Source organism: Podarcis gaigeae, assembly GCF_964106915.1.
Source record: "Podarcis gaigeae genome assembly, chromosome: 16".
Lineage (NCBI taxonomy): Eukaryota > Metazoa > Chordata > Lepidosauria > Squamata > Lacertidae > Podarcis > Podarcis gaigeae.
The window spans coordinates 3,970,980-3,985,292 of NC_139693.1; the positions used below are offsets into that span (position 1 = coordinate 3,970,980).

General features: G+C 47.7%; 1 protein-coding gene across 4 annotated transcripts in view; it reads right to left on the bottom strand.

Moving 5' to 3' along the window:
- Positions 1-14,313, bottom strand: part of SEMA6C (semaphorin 6C) — a 125,510-nt gene that overhangs the window by 21,771 nt on the left and 89,426 nt on the right. For all 4 annotated transcript variants that reach the window (XR_014558577.1, XR_014558578.1, XM_083715593.1 and 1 more), the window contains exons 14-17: positions 12,348-12,485; positions 8,745-8,822; positions 5,339-5,394; positions 4,594-4,644 (exon numbers count right to left, since the gene is read on the bottom strand). Coding sequence is in view for 2 of the 4 variants with exons in the window: in XM_083715593.1 (XP_083571719.1) it covers positions 4,594-4,644; positions 5,339-5,394; positions 8,745-8,822; positions 12,348-12,485 (323 nt within the window). In the remaining 2 variants the exon portion in view is untranslated. The remainder of the gene's footprint in view (positions 1-4,593; positions 4,645-5,338; positions 5,395-8,744; positions 8,823-12,347; positions 12,486-14,313) is intronic.

Here is a 14,313-nt window from a genome sequence, read left to right on the forward strand (position 1 = left end):
GGTCTCCGCCAACACCATACAATCACCTCTTATGCAGGGGATCAGTTTCGAGGTTTCCTCAAAAACATACACCGTATTTTTCCGCATATAAGACGCCCCCATGTATAAGACACCCGCTACTTTTTTGAGCCCCAAATTAAGAAATAAATAAATGCAACATTCTGTGTATAAGGCAACCTCCAATTTTAAACTTTAATATTTTTTTTGGGGGGGGGAATATAGTCTCATACACGGAAAAATACATATTCAAGCCACTCCTTTGGCTTGTGCCACCGGCAAGGATTTCTAGACTTCCGTAGTTGGCAGGCTGAGAGCTCAAAAGCTGTTCTTTTTGCGCAGAGTAACGCATAGGGACCAGGTGTGGAAAGAGCTTTTATCCCTCACCTGCCAAGGCATATGGGGAAACCGTTCTGAAAGGGTTGGTTGAGTACTCAGTTCTACTCAAGAGTAAACCCACTGAAATGAATGGGCCGAAGTTAGTTGTATTCATTCATTCCACGGAGTCTGCTCCGGCCATGGCTAATGTTGGGTAGTGTCGCTGAGAGGAGCCCCACTGAAAATAAATCAACACGACTAAGTTCCATTCATTCCAGTGGGTCTACTCTGAGTAGGGCACACGCCCTATGTTTAAGGCACTGTGATATGGCTTTAAATCAGCCTTTTTCAACCTGTGGGTCTCCAGATGTTGTTGAACTACAACTCCCATCACCCCTAGCTAGCAAGGCCAGAGCTCAGGGATGATGGGAGTTGTAGTCCAACAACATCTGGGGACCCACAGGTTGAGAACCGCTGCTTTAAATGGTCAGGGCCTCCCCCAGAGAATTCTGGGAGCTGCTGTTTGTTGAGGGTGCAGAGAGACCCCTATTTCCCCTCCTGGCGCTACAGATCCCAGAGGGGTTTAGTGATTTCCCTGGAAGAGGGATCGCGGTGGGAATTGTAGCGCCGGGAGAGGAAATGGTGGACAGTCTTTAACCAGCACTGTTAACCAACTACAGCTGCCAGAATTCTATAGGGGAAGCCATGATGGTCGAACGTGGAATTATTGCGCTTTAAACGCAGGTGCGAATACGGCCTTAGTCAGATATCACCCAAAAAATGTAACCATGTGTCTATTTCCACCCTCAAAATGTTATGTGTCCTGGGCTTTATGTAGGCGATTAAGAGAAGGTTAAAAAGCCCCCCCCCCCCCAAAAAAACTGATCGGCAGAGTTTGTGCAACTGTTTTGCAATCCGCAGAGCCTCCGTCTGCTTGCGTGTCAGCTGGTCCCCCCAAAAACCGCCGAGCCAGCCAAGTTGCCTAATGAATCCCAGACACGTGTGCCCCCCCACGTCCCCCGCCGGCCCCACAGTCCTCGCAGGAAGTGGGGAGTGGAAGCGGCCAAGATTTGCAGCGAGACAGGGATAAGAAGCGGGGAAGGGGAGGAAGGGGGAGGCCTGTTGCTCCAGAAGACCCCCCCTAAAAAATCACCTTCAGCTGACCCTGGAGCCCTACTCAGAGCAGACCTAAGTCAACCGTGTCCGTTGCATTTCAATGGGTCTACTCTGAGTAGGACTGAGATCGAAGACGAGCCCGGAGAAGGACCCGTCTCAGGTCAGGAGAAAGGGGAGGCTTGAGAGGGGCTAGGAAATATGTGCGCACCCCCAAATTTTGCCCTCCCCCCCGCAAAAGATGCTCACAGAACACATAGCCTCCTGTTCCTCCTTCTTCCCGCTCCTTCCTCCCCCCACCCATTAAATCAAGAGATTTCTCCCCTGCTGGGTAATTAATGGAGTCGCTTCGGTTTTAATTTCCTTCCAGGCGTCGGATTGGCTCTGGAGCTCTCTTGCTTGGGGGAGCTGGACTCAGGGGGTGAGGTGGGGAGGGCAGAGAAGCAGGGCCTCCTGCGGGGAGATGATTGCCTGCGCAGAGAGCTTCATCGCCAGAGCTGCTCGCCCCATCTAAGCTCTGGAGTGTGTGCTTGTCGGCATGTCAGGACGCCTGGGTTCCACACAACCCGGATGCCTGGGTCCCGTATTCCCCAGGTGTCTGGGTTCCTCACACCCTGGACGCCTGGGTCCTATATCCCCCAGGTGTCTGGGTTCCTCACTCCTGCGGATGCCTGGGCCCCGTATTCCGCAAGTGTCTGGGTCCCTCAACCCTGGACGCCTGGGTCCTGTATTTCCCAGTTGTTTTGAGTTCCTCACACCCCGGACACCTGGGTCCTGTATTCTCTAGACACCTGGGTTTTGTGTGCCCTGGACTTACTTATTTAACTAGAAGGTGTGCTTGTGTGTGTATGAAAAGGTCTTTTCTACCCTACAAGCTCAAAGATGAGATAAGAGGGGGAAATACGCTTTTTTAAAAGGTTCTGAGATATGGGGCACTTAGGTGACATCACCAACCCATCCGATTTTAAGTTACGTAAGTGATGAGGAAAGGACTGAGGGGAGATATTTAGAGGCCTCCCGTATCCGTTGCATCCTTGACTTTGGCATCTTTTACCCCTCCAGAAAAACCCTTTGCTAATAATAATAATAATAATAATAATAATAATAATAATAATAATAATAATTTTTTATTTATACCCCGCCCTCCCCAGCCAAGGCCGGGCTCAGAGCGGCTTACAAGCAATAATAAAAACAAGATGAATGATTACAAACTTAAAAACAAAAATAAAACACAACAATTAAAATAATGGAACATTAAAATATTAAAATGTAGCCTCATCGCAGGAGGAGAAGGAAAAGAAGGGGAAAAAAGAGAGAGGGGGGGGGAGGGAGGGAATCAAACTGGCTCCAAGCCAAAGGCCAGGCGGAACAACTCTGTCTTACAGGCCCTGCGGAAAGAAATCAGATCCTGCAGGGCCCTGGTCTCATGAGGCAGAGCGTTCCACCAGACCGGAGCCAGAGTTGAAAAGGCCCTGGCTCTGGTCGAAGTCAATCTAACTTCCTTAGGGCCTGGGACCACTAGGGTGTTGTTATTTATGGACCTTGAGGCTCTCCGTGGGGCATATCAGGAGAGGCGGTCCCGGAGGTACGAGGGTCCTAGGCCATGCTTAGAGTAGAGGGAGCCTGTGGAGATCAAGTTGCTATTGGTCTCCCCTCAGACCTGGGATTATTGAGAGGACCATGGCTGAAGATCTAGGAGGACCGTGGCTGAAGATGCAGAAATTGCTCCTTCATCAAATAAACAGAAGCCACGTTTCCACCATGCATCTTGCTTTGAACGGTCATGGCTCCCCACCCAAAGAATTATGGGAACTAGTATGTTTTAGGGTGCTGAGAGGTGGAAGAAGGACCCCCTCCGCTGTATTCCCCTCCCAGAACTACGATTCTCAGAGTGGTTTAATGGCCAATCCCTCTTCATGGGGAACCCTGGGAACTGTAGCTCTGCAAGTGCAAACAGGGGTCTCAGCACCCATATCGAATGACCCGTTCCCAGAATCCTTTGGGAGAAGCCACGACTGTTCAAAGTTGTGTTATAGAGCTTTAAATGGCACAGTGTGAGCGTGCCCCGGAGATGGTTCGGTTTCGACCCTTCGGGCTCGACATAAAAACCGCAGCTGCGTTTGTTAAGGGAGGGTCAAATTCTGCCCTGGGAGAATGACACACACACATAAAAAAAAGGAAAGGTTTCTTGGTTCGCACGGAGACAATCTCAAAAGCCATAAAGGGGAGAGTGGGTTTTATACACAGTCTCTGGAAATAATTCAAAGAGAGCGGCAGGGGGTTGGTTAACCGTAACAAGACCTTTTGCCCACCCCGGCAGTAAATGATGGGAGTGGGATGTTGGTGGGATGGATGAGGAAATGGTGCTTGACGTGACAGGAAGTGAGCAGTGATTTGTCCCTTGTTAGTTTTGAAAACCAGTTTGTGGGAATTCCCGCATTCCCCAGACGACAGAAGCGGAGGGTATGGGGTTTCACTCTTCTTCCTCCTCCTCCTGTTGCTTTTGAGGAAAGAGTTTGCCCCTGTTTTAAGAGAATAAACCTTCAATGGACTTGGCCGGCAGCCATCTTGGGCCTAAGCAACAGGAGGCTGGTAACCGTGGCAACCGGGAAAGGCCTTGGACGGAGGCGGCTTTGTCCCAAGGGGTCTTTTGAGACCCTTGCGATGGAGAAAATAGGAACATCCTGTCATCAGTTCACATACCAGTAGCCTTTTTGCTAAAAAAAACAACAACCACTGGAAGCTGACTGCATCCTCTCAAGATGGCGCCTCCAATTGGACGTCAATGCAGAGGATCCCAAGATCCAATGGCTTGGTCCTGCTTAGTGCAGACACGTTGAAATTGACATAAACATGGCTAACGCAGAGGTCTATTAATTTCAACGCCTCCACTAGCAACAGAGCTGAGCTGGCTCTAACCCAACAAATCCAACGTTGAACCGCCATGATTGTCCCGTCCAATATGGCGGCCTTCCTCCATTTGAACCTCAATGGCCGAACGGGCTTTTGAGTGTTGACAAGGCTGACCTCTATGCCACCGCTAGAGCGTAGGGTGGTGGGTGATAGGGTTTTTGGGGGTGGAATAAGCGGCAGAAGGAGACTGGAGGCGTAGGAAGGACGATGAGCTTGGGGAAGGAGGGAGAGAGGGGAGACAGACGCACTGACCATATGCAGAGTCGCTGGTGCCATCGCGGTTCCCGGGGGCCGTTACGACATCTAAAAAGCGAAGGGGGAGACAAGAGACTGGGTCGGGGATAAAGGCAGAGGAACAGGGTGAACCTAGGCAGCTAAGCATGGGGCAAAGGAAGAAGCCATTTTGCTTGTGGGTAGAAACATCAGCCCTGGCCCTCCAGGTCTCTCCATCTGGCCCTTGGAAGCCTCCACAGACTACTCATGGCCCCTATTTCGTGCCCTGAGTGTCTCCTCTGCCCTCGAACCCAAGATAGTGCCTCTCGCCAAGAAACGAGTCCGCTGTGCTTCTGGTCCCGTCCGCCCCAGAATGTGGCCCTCGGGACAGTTGCTTGGAAGGGGGTGTGGCCCTCGGGAATTGGCGAAAAGGGCCGGAGAGGCAAAAACAAGCTGACTCGGTGGTCAACGTCTCGGAAAGACTCAATGGGCTTAGTGGAGAAATCTGGAGTGCTGCCAACTCAAGGCAAAAAGAGAGAAAAACCCTCTTTAGGGGATGAGCCGTTATTTCCTACACAAAACAGCTTTTCAGACGCCCGCCAACGGAGCCGATGTTTCTGTGCGCGAGCAACAGGAAAAGGACACACACCCAGCCATTTTCGTTCGGCTCAGTGAGTTTTATAACAGGATCGGAACTCGGAGCAAGCGCCGGTTCTCCGCGCGAAAACAGCAATGTGGCTTCCTGGCTGAGAAAAAGACCCCTTTGCCCCCAGAAGACTCTCACCTTGGCAGTTCCCCACGTACTTGACGGAGCCTTCGACGTCTTGCTCAAAGCCGCCTCTGTGGATGGAGGTGGGGGAGTGAGAGAGACAAGGGTGGAAGAGAGAAATCTCATTAAAACAGAGCCTGCCGGCTTGATTAAATCCTCCGCTAATTAATCAATTGGCTGGCACTCAGGGAAAAAAAAACACGAGGTGGGAAATTAAAGAAAGCAGAACCCGACAAGTTACGAGCCCCCAAAGAGCCAGACAATTCACCCTCCTGTTCCCTTCCTTCGCCAGTCAAAGATGTTTGAGGAAACACGCTGGCATGGGATGGCTGTGGGTCAAGGAGAATATTTAGAAAATGGAGCATTGTGGGGGGCTGGGGGTTTGCGGAGAGAGGGAGGATGGATGGGATTCGGGGTGAGGGGCAAAAAGAAGGTCTTCGCAAAATCAGCCAAGTCCTTCAGTGACCCAAAAGGCCCCTTTGGTTCATTGTTTCCAAGCAACAGAAAGTCAGGTTTCTAATCCTCATGGTGAGGCAGAAAGGATGCTGGGGCAGAGACAGTTGAGGATGCTCAAACTGACCGGGCAGGGGGTGTCTTGGGGTTTCTAGGAAGCACCATCAGATACAAAAGTGGGGGTGGGGTGGGGGGTAGAAGAAGTGAGGAGGAACTTGGCTTTATCTGTTAAATAAATCTTTACGTAGCTTGCTTTCCCCTGTGTACATTCAAAATGGTTCGCAGCAGAGCATGTACATCCAGCTACATTAAATCATTAAATGCAGGAGGGAAAAAAGCGAAAGTATATACAGTATTTTAAAAAAACCCTTAAGAAAATGCATCTGTCAGCTGGAAGAGCATCTCTTCAGGAGGAATTTGGTCCAATTGAGAGAAATAAGATGCTTTTACAGCCCTTATTTATTTAACAGAATGTGTAAGGCCACTGAATCGTAAAAACTTCTAAGCGGCTTGTGCAAAATATGAAATATACATTAAGGCGATCATAAAACATTCATTAAGATGATTGATAAGAGTCAGAAACAAGTTCACCCAAAAGCAAATTATAAGTGTAACCAGTAGTTGAAATGTACATTGTAAAACGAAATTACGTATTAAAATGAGCGGTCCTGACATATCTAAATAGGTTCGCCTCCTAGCAAATAGAAGGGGAAGAAATGGAGGCAGTGAGAGATTTTACTTTCTTGGGGTCCATGATCACTGCAGATGGTGACAGCAGCCACGAAATTAAAAGACGCCTGCTCCTTGGGAGAAAGGCGATGGCAAACCTAGACAGCATCTTAAAAAGCAGAGACATCACCTTGCCAACAAAGGTCCATATAGTTAAAGCTCTGGTTTTCCCAGTAGTGATGTATGGAAGTGAGAGCTGGACCACAAAGAAGGCTGATCACCGAAGAATGGATGCTTTTGAATTCTGGTGCTGGAGGAGACTCTTGAGAGTCCCATGGACTGCAAGAAGATCCAACCTCTTCATTCTGAAGGAAATCAGCCCTGAGTGCTCACTGGAAGGACAGATCCTGAAGCTGAGGCTCCAAGACTTTGGCCACCTCATGAGAAGAGAAGACTCCCTGGAAAAGACCCTGATGTTGGGAAAGATGGAGGGCACAAGGAGAAGGAGACGACAGAGGATGAGATGGTGGGACAGTGTTCTCGAAGCGACCAGCATGAGTTTGACCACACTGCGGGAGGCAGTGGAAGACAGGAGTGCCTGGCAAGCTCTGGTCCAGGGGGTCATGAAGAGGCGGACACAACTAAACAACTAAACAACTAAACAACTAAACAACTAAACAACTAAACAACAACAACAACAACAACAAATCAGAAGTTTTTAGTAGGCGCTGAAAACAATGCAGTGAAGGCTGTTGTCAATGGCCAGGGAGTTACAAAGTTTAGGAGATACCACACTGAAGAAGAAGAAAAGATCTCTAGAAGCAGGTGTGGGAACTGTCGCCCCTCCCTATGTGGCCGAACTACAACTCCCATCATCATCCCTGACCTCTGGCCATGTTTGCTAAGGCTGATGGGAGACGTAGTTCAAAATATCTGGAGGGCATAAGGTTGCAGGCAGTGTAAGAAAGAGGAAAGAGGGAGTCGGAAGCCAAAGAAAGAATGAGAAAACAGGATGTTAGAAAAGGAAGGAACGAAAGGAAAAGGGGTGTCAGAGGGATAGATATAAGATATATGTTCAAAAATACAGTAAAGGTTCGCTATCCATGCTAGCATTCGATTGACGTTGGAGAGAAATTGAGAAATAAGATTAAGGGTACATATTGATATGGGAATGTATTAGATAAAATGTAAAGAAATATACAATAATAAGAGTACATTCATTTGTAAAAAAGGAATATACAACGGGATTGACAGGAAGTCCAAAGTGTTGGTACATATATTATTTTGGAATAGCTTTTTGTCTTTGTTTTGTCTTTCTTTAGGTATATAAATTTTGTATATAAACTTTGTATACACATTGGAAATTATATTATAATGAGTCCTGTAATGTAATACGACAATGTATGCATATGTAACATAAGAACGCTAATAAATAAATAAAATGGAAACAAAAACAAAACAAAAGGAAAGGAAAAGTGGGTGTCAGAAAGAGTGAGGAAAGAAAGAAAGAAAGAAAGAAAGAAAGAAAGAAAGAAAGGAAGGAAGGAAGGAAGGAAGGAAGGAAGGAAGGAAGGAAGGAAGGAAAGGGGTATCGGGAAGAGTAAGAAAAGGGCGGTGTTAGAAAAGGAGGTGGAGAGAGAGGAAGAGGGGTAGCAGAAAAAGAGAGAGAAAGCGAGGCAATTCAGGGAAAACTTTTAGAGGGACAAAGGTCCTTGCCATAGCTGTCAGCCGTCCCTTATTTGGCGGGAAACTCCCTTATCCCAGCGCTGTGTCCCGCTGCTGTCCCTTATTGATGATGTCCCTTAAATTTCCCGGGTTTCAAAGGAAGCAGCTCCTCTCCCTCCCTCCCTCCCTGCCGGCCAGGGAGGAGGGAGGCTCCAACTGTGTTGATTGGCTGCGTTGCTCACCCAATAAGGAGTCTGAGAACGACTGGGGGGTGGAGCTTGCATGCCTTGTGCCAATCAAATCGGCTGTGTTGCCTGGGGACTCGCTTTTGCTCTGCGCTTCCCAGCGGAGAGGTGACTGTGGTTTCCCTTGCTGCATCCCCTTTGCCGGGTTGCTGCACTGTGGGAACCACCACTTGAGGCTTCGTTTGGCTGCTGGCTGAGCTTTCTGCCTTTGGCTCGGAGGGGCCCAGAAGTTGAACCTACCTGTGCTCTGAAAATCCCTTATTTTGGCTGCTGATCCCTTATTTTCGAGGCTGCTGGTCCCTTACTTTTCAAATCTGTAAATTGACAGCTATGGTCCTTGCCCACCTGCTTCGTAAGAACAGGGATGGCTGCCTCCCAAACCACCTCACCTGATCTCGCTGCTGAACGCAACGCAGGCCCCCGTGCTCAGCCAAACGCAGTACGGATCGCGGGATCCCAGGCAGCTCCTGCAAAAGGAAAATAAATGTGTTCACTCAGAAAGCGGGAAATTCAAAGGCCTCTGCCAACCCTCCCCTTAAATGAGCTGGAGTTCTTGTTATTAAATATACCAAGAAAAAAACCCACACCATGTAATTATTATTAATACTGATCATTTTCCGTTGTTGTACCCGAGAAACGTAGAAAATAATAGTGGCTGAATTTTTGAGTGCTGTGCATGTAGAAAGACTGGGCCATTATAAAGAGATTTAGTGGTTCGTAATTGATTGGTGATGTGGTAGTGTTATATTGTATTATTTACGCAAATTGAGATTTTGGGGGTTGCAGTGCCTTTGCGTCGCCCCCGAGCCCCCGTGTTGCTCGGAAAAGCCTTTCAGAGGCTTCTCCGCGCTTCCTCACTGTCCGCGATCCAAACCGGAAGTCGCAAATTGATTTTCTTTGGAGTTAAAGATCTGACTGGAACAAACCTTGTTATGCTGAATCCATATTTTGCACAGTTTGTATACGGTGTTTGTTTGATAATGTGTGGTTTGCTATGCCTAATAAAGGATTGACTTGACTTTATGTAGAAAATAACAGGATATATTTATCTGAAAGTCTTCAAACTTACACGACCCTTTAAAAATTAGGTAGGAACCAAACGTTATATAACACTGTTTTATAATTTATGACTGTTTTATAATTTATGATAATTTAGAATTTAAATGTATTTTCGTGTAATATTTGATACTTCCAGCTGAGGTGGGATATGAATGCAACAAACACACACACACAGGCCAGCTTCCGTTTTGCTCTAGCCACTAGTCACCGCTTCCCTGCCCCGATTTCTGCAGAGATGACGGGAAGGCGAGCCAGGATGCCGCCCTCTGTCAGCGCAGAGGCTGCCTCTCTCCCTCCCTCTCCGCCCCTAGAGATCTTTGGGTCCCTGCCACGCTGGGATTTAGAAAGGGGGTCGTGGCCTTTAGGAGAGCGAGAGAGCAGCTGGCTCAGTTGACCATTAAAGGAAGCGGACAGCTGCGGCCAGAATATCACGACGAGCGGCATTTCCTGGAAGCGGCGAGGTCCGGCAGCCCACACCTGTTCGGGGCAGGAGGGGCTGGGTGGGAAGGGTCATGCAAGGTGAATCAGGGGGCCCTAGGCAGCCCCTTGTAAGGACCACACACACACACACACACACACACACACAGCCTCTGTTGCCTTGTCGCAGCGCGTCAAATGTTTCAGATATCAAATTCCAAAAAGGAGGGGTGCTAAAAAAAATTGTAGCATGCCTTGGGAATTCAAAAGACATTTTGGTTGAATCTATATAATTATAATATTATATATATATATATATATATTGGTATTTGAAGGTGACTCGGAAACTACAACTAATCCAGAATGCAGCAGCTAGACTGGTGACTGAGGGCAGCCGCCGAGACCATATAACACCGGTCTTGAAAGACCTCCATTGGCTCCCAGTACGTTTCCGAGCACAATTCAAAGTGTTAGTGCTGACCTTCAAACCCCTAAACGGCCTCAGCCCAGTACACCTGAAGGAGCGTCTCCACCCCCATCGTTCTGCCCGGACACTGAGGTCCAGCTCTGAGGGCCTTCTGGCGGTTCCCTCACTGCGAGAAGCAAAGCTACAGGGAAGCAGGCAGAGGGCCTTCTTGGTAGTGGCGCCCGCCCTCCCATCAGATGTCAAAGTGATAAATAACTACCTGGCATTCAGAAGACATCTTAAGGCAGCCCTGTTCAGGGAAGTTTTTAATCTGTGATATTTTAGTGTATTTTTGGTTTCTATGGAAGCCGCCCAGAGTGGCGGGGTACAAATAAATAATAATAATAATAATAATAATAATAATAATAATAATAATAATAATAATTATTTTCCACACAGCAGCAGCAACAACAAAAAACACAAAAACAAGCATACAAAAACACACACAACTCCAAATCTTACAAATTAATAATATAAACACTAAAAAGAAAAACAAACGTTGACTTCCACCAATCGCACAGCACCTCCTTTATCTGTCATTGTATCTTCCTGTTTCCCTTATCATCTCTATCCTAACATCTAGATATAAATCCCTCTTCCTTATCCTTTTACTTCACAAGGTTATTCCAGACTCAGCCAGATTTCTGTCCTCGAACCTTGGCTTTTAAGGTATTCATTTAGGCACTCCCATTCCTTTTTCACTTCACTTTTTGGTTTTCGTCTTATTATATCTGCCAGTTTGGCTAATTTTAAATATTCTGAAAGCTTACATAATATAATTTAGTTCCGCTTGTTAAGACTGCACAGAAATCATTAAAGCGGATTGCCAATGATAACCGCAGTCGACTCCCATATAAAAATAAAAAAAAAAATCCTGCAAACACTCTCTAAAACTTTAGAAACCCTTGCAAAACCCAAACTACACCAGAGGGGGATGCTGGACTAATCGGCCTCCCCTCTGTGGCCGGTTCTTACTAGGTCCTTAGGAAGTCTTGGAGAGCCAGGCGGCATACAGACAAACAGGCTGATTTGGTATAAGAGACCTCCCTAGGCTCCTGTTTCAAATGAGCCCATCACTTGGAATCATGAGGACTGGAAACTTGGCTTTATTTTTAGCGAGAGCACCTGCTTTGCTGGGGGCGGGGAGAGGTTCCGGGTTCAATCTGCAGCTATGGGGCAGGGAGAAAGCGTATTCTATCGTAAAATAATAATAATAATAATAATAATAATAATAATAATAATAATAATAATAATAATAATAATAATTTATATGCCGCCCTCCCCAGCCAAAGCCGGGCTCAGAACGGCTAACAACAATAAAAAGCAAGACAGCATTCTAAAAGCAATTCATTCGAAAATCAATCCAGAATCAAATTAATGGCAACCATTGGGCTAGAGGATTACCAAATTAATTAATCTGTGAGGATTACCAAAGGAGGGGGTCAGACTGTGCCTTGGCCAAAGGCCTGGTTGAACAGCTCTGTCTTGCAGGCCCTGTGGAAAGGTGTCCTGCAGGGCCCTAGTCTCTTGTGATAGAGCGTTGCATCAAGTCGGGGCCACTATTGAAAAGGCCCTGGCTCTGGTTGAGGCCAGCCTAACCTCCCTGTGGCCCAGGACCTCCAAGATGTTTTTGTTTGAAGACCGTAAGGTCCTCCGTGGGACATGCCAGGAGAGGCGGTCCCGTAGGTACGAGGGTCCTAAGCCGTATAGGGCTTTAAAGGTTAAAACCAGCACCTTAAACCTGATCCTGTATTCCACCAGGAGCCAGTGCAGCTGGTATAGGACCGGGTGAATATGATCCCGCGGCGAGGTCCCTGTAAGGAGTCTCGCCGTGGTATTCTGCACCCACTGGAGTTTCTGGGTCAGTCTCAAGGGCAGCCCCACGTAGAGCGAGTTACAATAATCCAGTCTGGAGGACCACAGTGGCCAGATCAGGGCGAGAGAGGTAAGGAGCCAACTGCTTAGTGAGTTGCAGCCAGTCAGTGTAGACGGGCAGAGTTAGGAAAGAAGGAAGAGGCAGAAAGCAAAAAAATTAGGTCATCCCACTAACCTGCGGCAGGCATTGTAGGCAGCGCAGCGACTGAGAGGGACCCGCACCACGCACCCCGAGAAGGCCACGTAAACGGCGTGGTTGGCTTTGTCAAGCTTGAGTCCCAGGACGCGCCGGTCTTCCCTCCTGACGCTACACCTGGGATGGGGGCGGAGAGGGGAAGAGAACACCAAGGAAATGCAAGCTTATAGAAATCCAATCAAGCATTGCGGCAGGTTGGGCTGGATGACCCCTGGGGTCCCTTCCAACTGCACAGTTTGATACGATAATCTTTATTGTTATTGTCCCATACAGAACAACAAAATTGAAAAAAATCTACATCAGACATTCAAAAACCAACAAGCCTGCTATCCCAGCTACCCCAGCCTGGTTAGCCCCCTAAAAACTCTGATACCCCATAATTAAATACAATATACTCCCATAGAGACTACCTTACACTGCGTTTAGAACCAGAATTGCATTTGGGTAGAAACTGTTTCTTAGGCGGCTAGTCCTGGTCTTTCTAACCCTGAACCTTCTTCCAGAAGGCAGAAGCTGAAAGAGATCATTTCTGGGGTGCGCACTATCCTGCGCTATCTCTGCAGCTTTCTTATGGCACCTGGAAGCATAGATTTGATCCAAGGTGGGAAGAGTGCACCCAATTATTCTCTCCGCAGTCTTTACAACCCTGGACAGCATTGTTTTTTCCCTGACCGTGAAGTTCCCAAACCTGTGTTTTGTGATTCTCAGTCCATCTCTCTACCAGATGTCCGGTCAGAAAATTTCCCCTACGGGAAATTTCCCAAGACATCTGGAGGGCCAAGTTTGGGGGGTTTGGGTTAGGCCCACAGCCTTTCTCAACCTGTGGGTCCCCAGATGTTGTTGAACTACAACTCCCATCACCCCTTGCTAGCAAGGCCAGAGCTCAGGGATGATGGGAGTTGTAGCCCAACAACATCTGGGGACCCACAGGTGGAGAACCGCTGGGTTAGGGTCTGTAGAGTTTGCCACGTAAGAGGAAATGGTCATGTTTTATTAGGCATTTTAGCTGCGGTTGCAGAAAATTCAGGGAATGCGGGGGTTGGGTGAGTGGGGTCGCGAATGGGTGGTTAGGGGGCACCCCAGGGAGATAAGGAAATGGCGACGGGAAGTTGCGCAGAAGTGGGGTAGGAAACGGCTCGCCTCTCAAAACTACTTGAAGCGCAAAGAAATTAAAAATGGTAAGACAGAACCCTTTTCCCCCTCCAAACTCCGATAAGATAAGGATGTTATTGCCAATTAAACTAGCTGTTCTATTTTTGCCTCGGCGGCTCCTGCCGATAATATTTAGAAGGCTAAAAACAGCAGAATTAAGGGGAGTTTGCATAATACGTGTGTGTGTGTCTGGAATTGTTGGGGGTAACACCCCCCCCAAAAAACCACCCTCCATGCCCCTTTGCTGAGACGGGAAGCCGAAAGAGACCTTTTACGCCTCCTCAGATGCAGTAAATTTCCCCACGCTGGAACACCTGCAAATGTGGTTAGTAAGGCTGGGGGAGAAGGTTTCAAATTCAAAATAAAACAGGTTCCTGCTGCGAGAAGAAGGAGCCTAATTGAAAAGATAGTGTGGGTGGAGAAGGGCAGAGTTGATTTCGCAGGAGGCGGGGAGGTTCTGCCAGGCTTGGGCTTTTAAAAATATTTTTTAAGAGAAAGACTTGAAAGCCATGCGATGAAAGCTACCATTTGCTGGGACATGCCCAAGTTATTATTTTCCCCTCCACTGATGTCTTGGTCAAACAGGTCCAGCTGGCTTCTGAGAAGTACAGCAAAAACCTGCTGGACCTGATGTAGTAGGGTAACAAAACTTGGGAGGTGGACAGATTGCTGTTGCTCTCACATTTCTCATTGTTTCCTAGTTTTTAAGTTCAGTTTGCTACAATTTTTCTCTTCCAAAAGTCCTCACAAAAAAACATTAGTTAGTGCACGGTGCAAGAGACAGGTTTTTTTG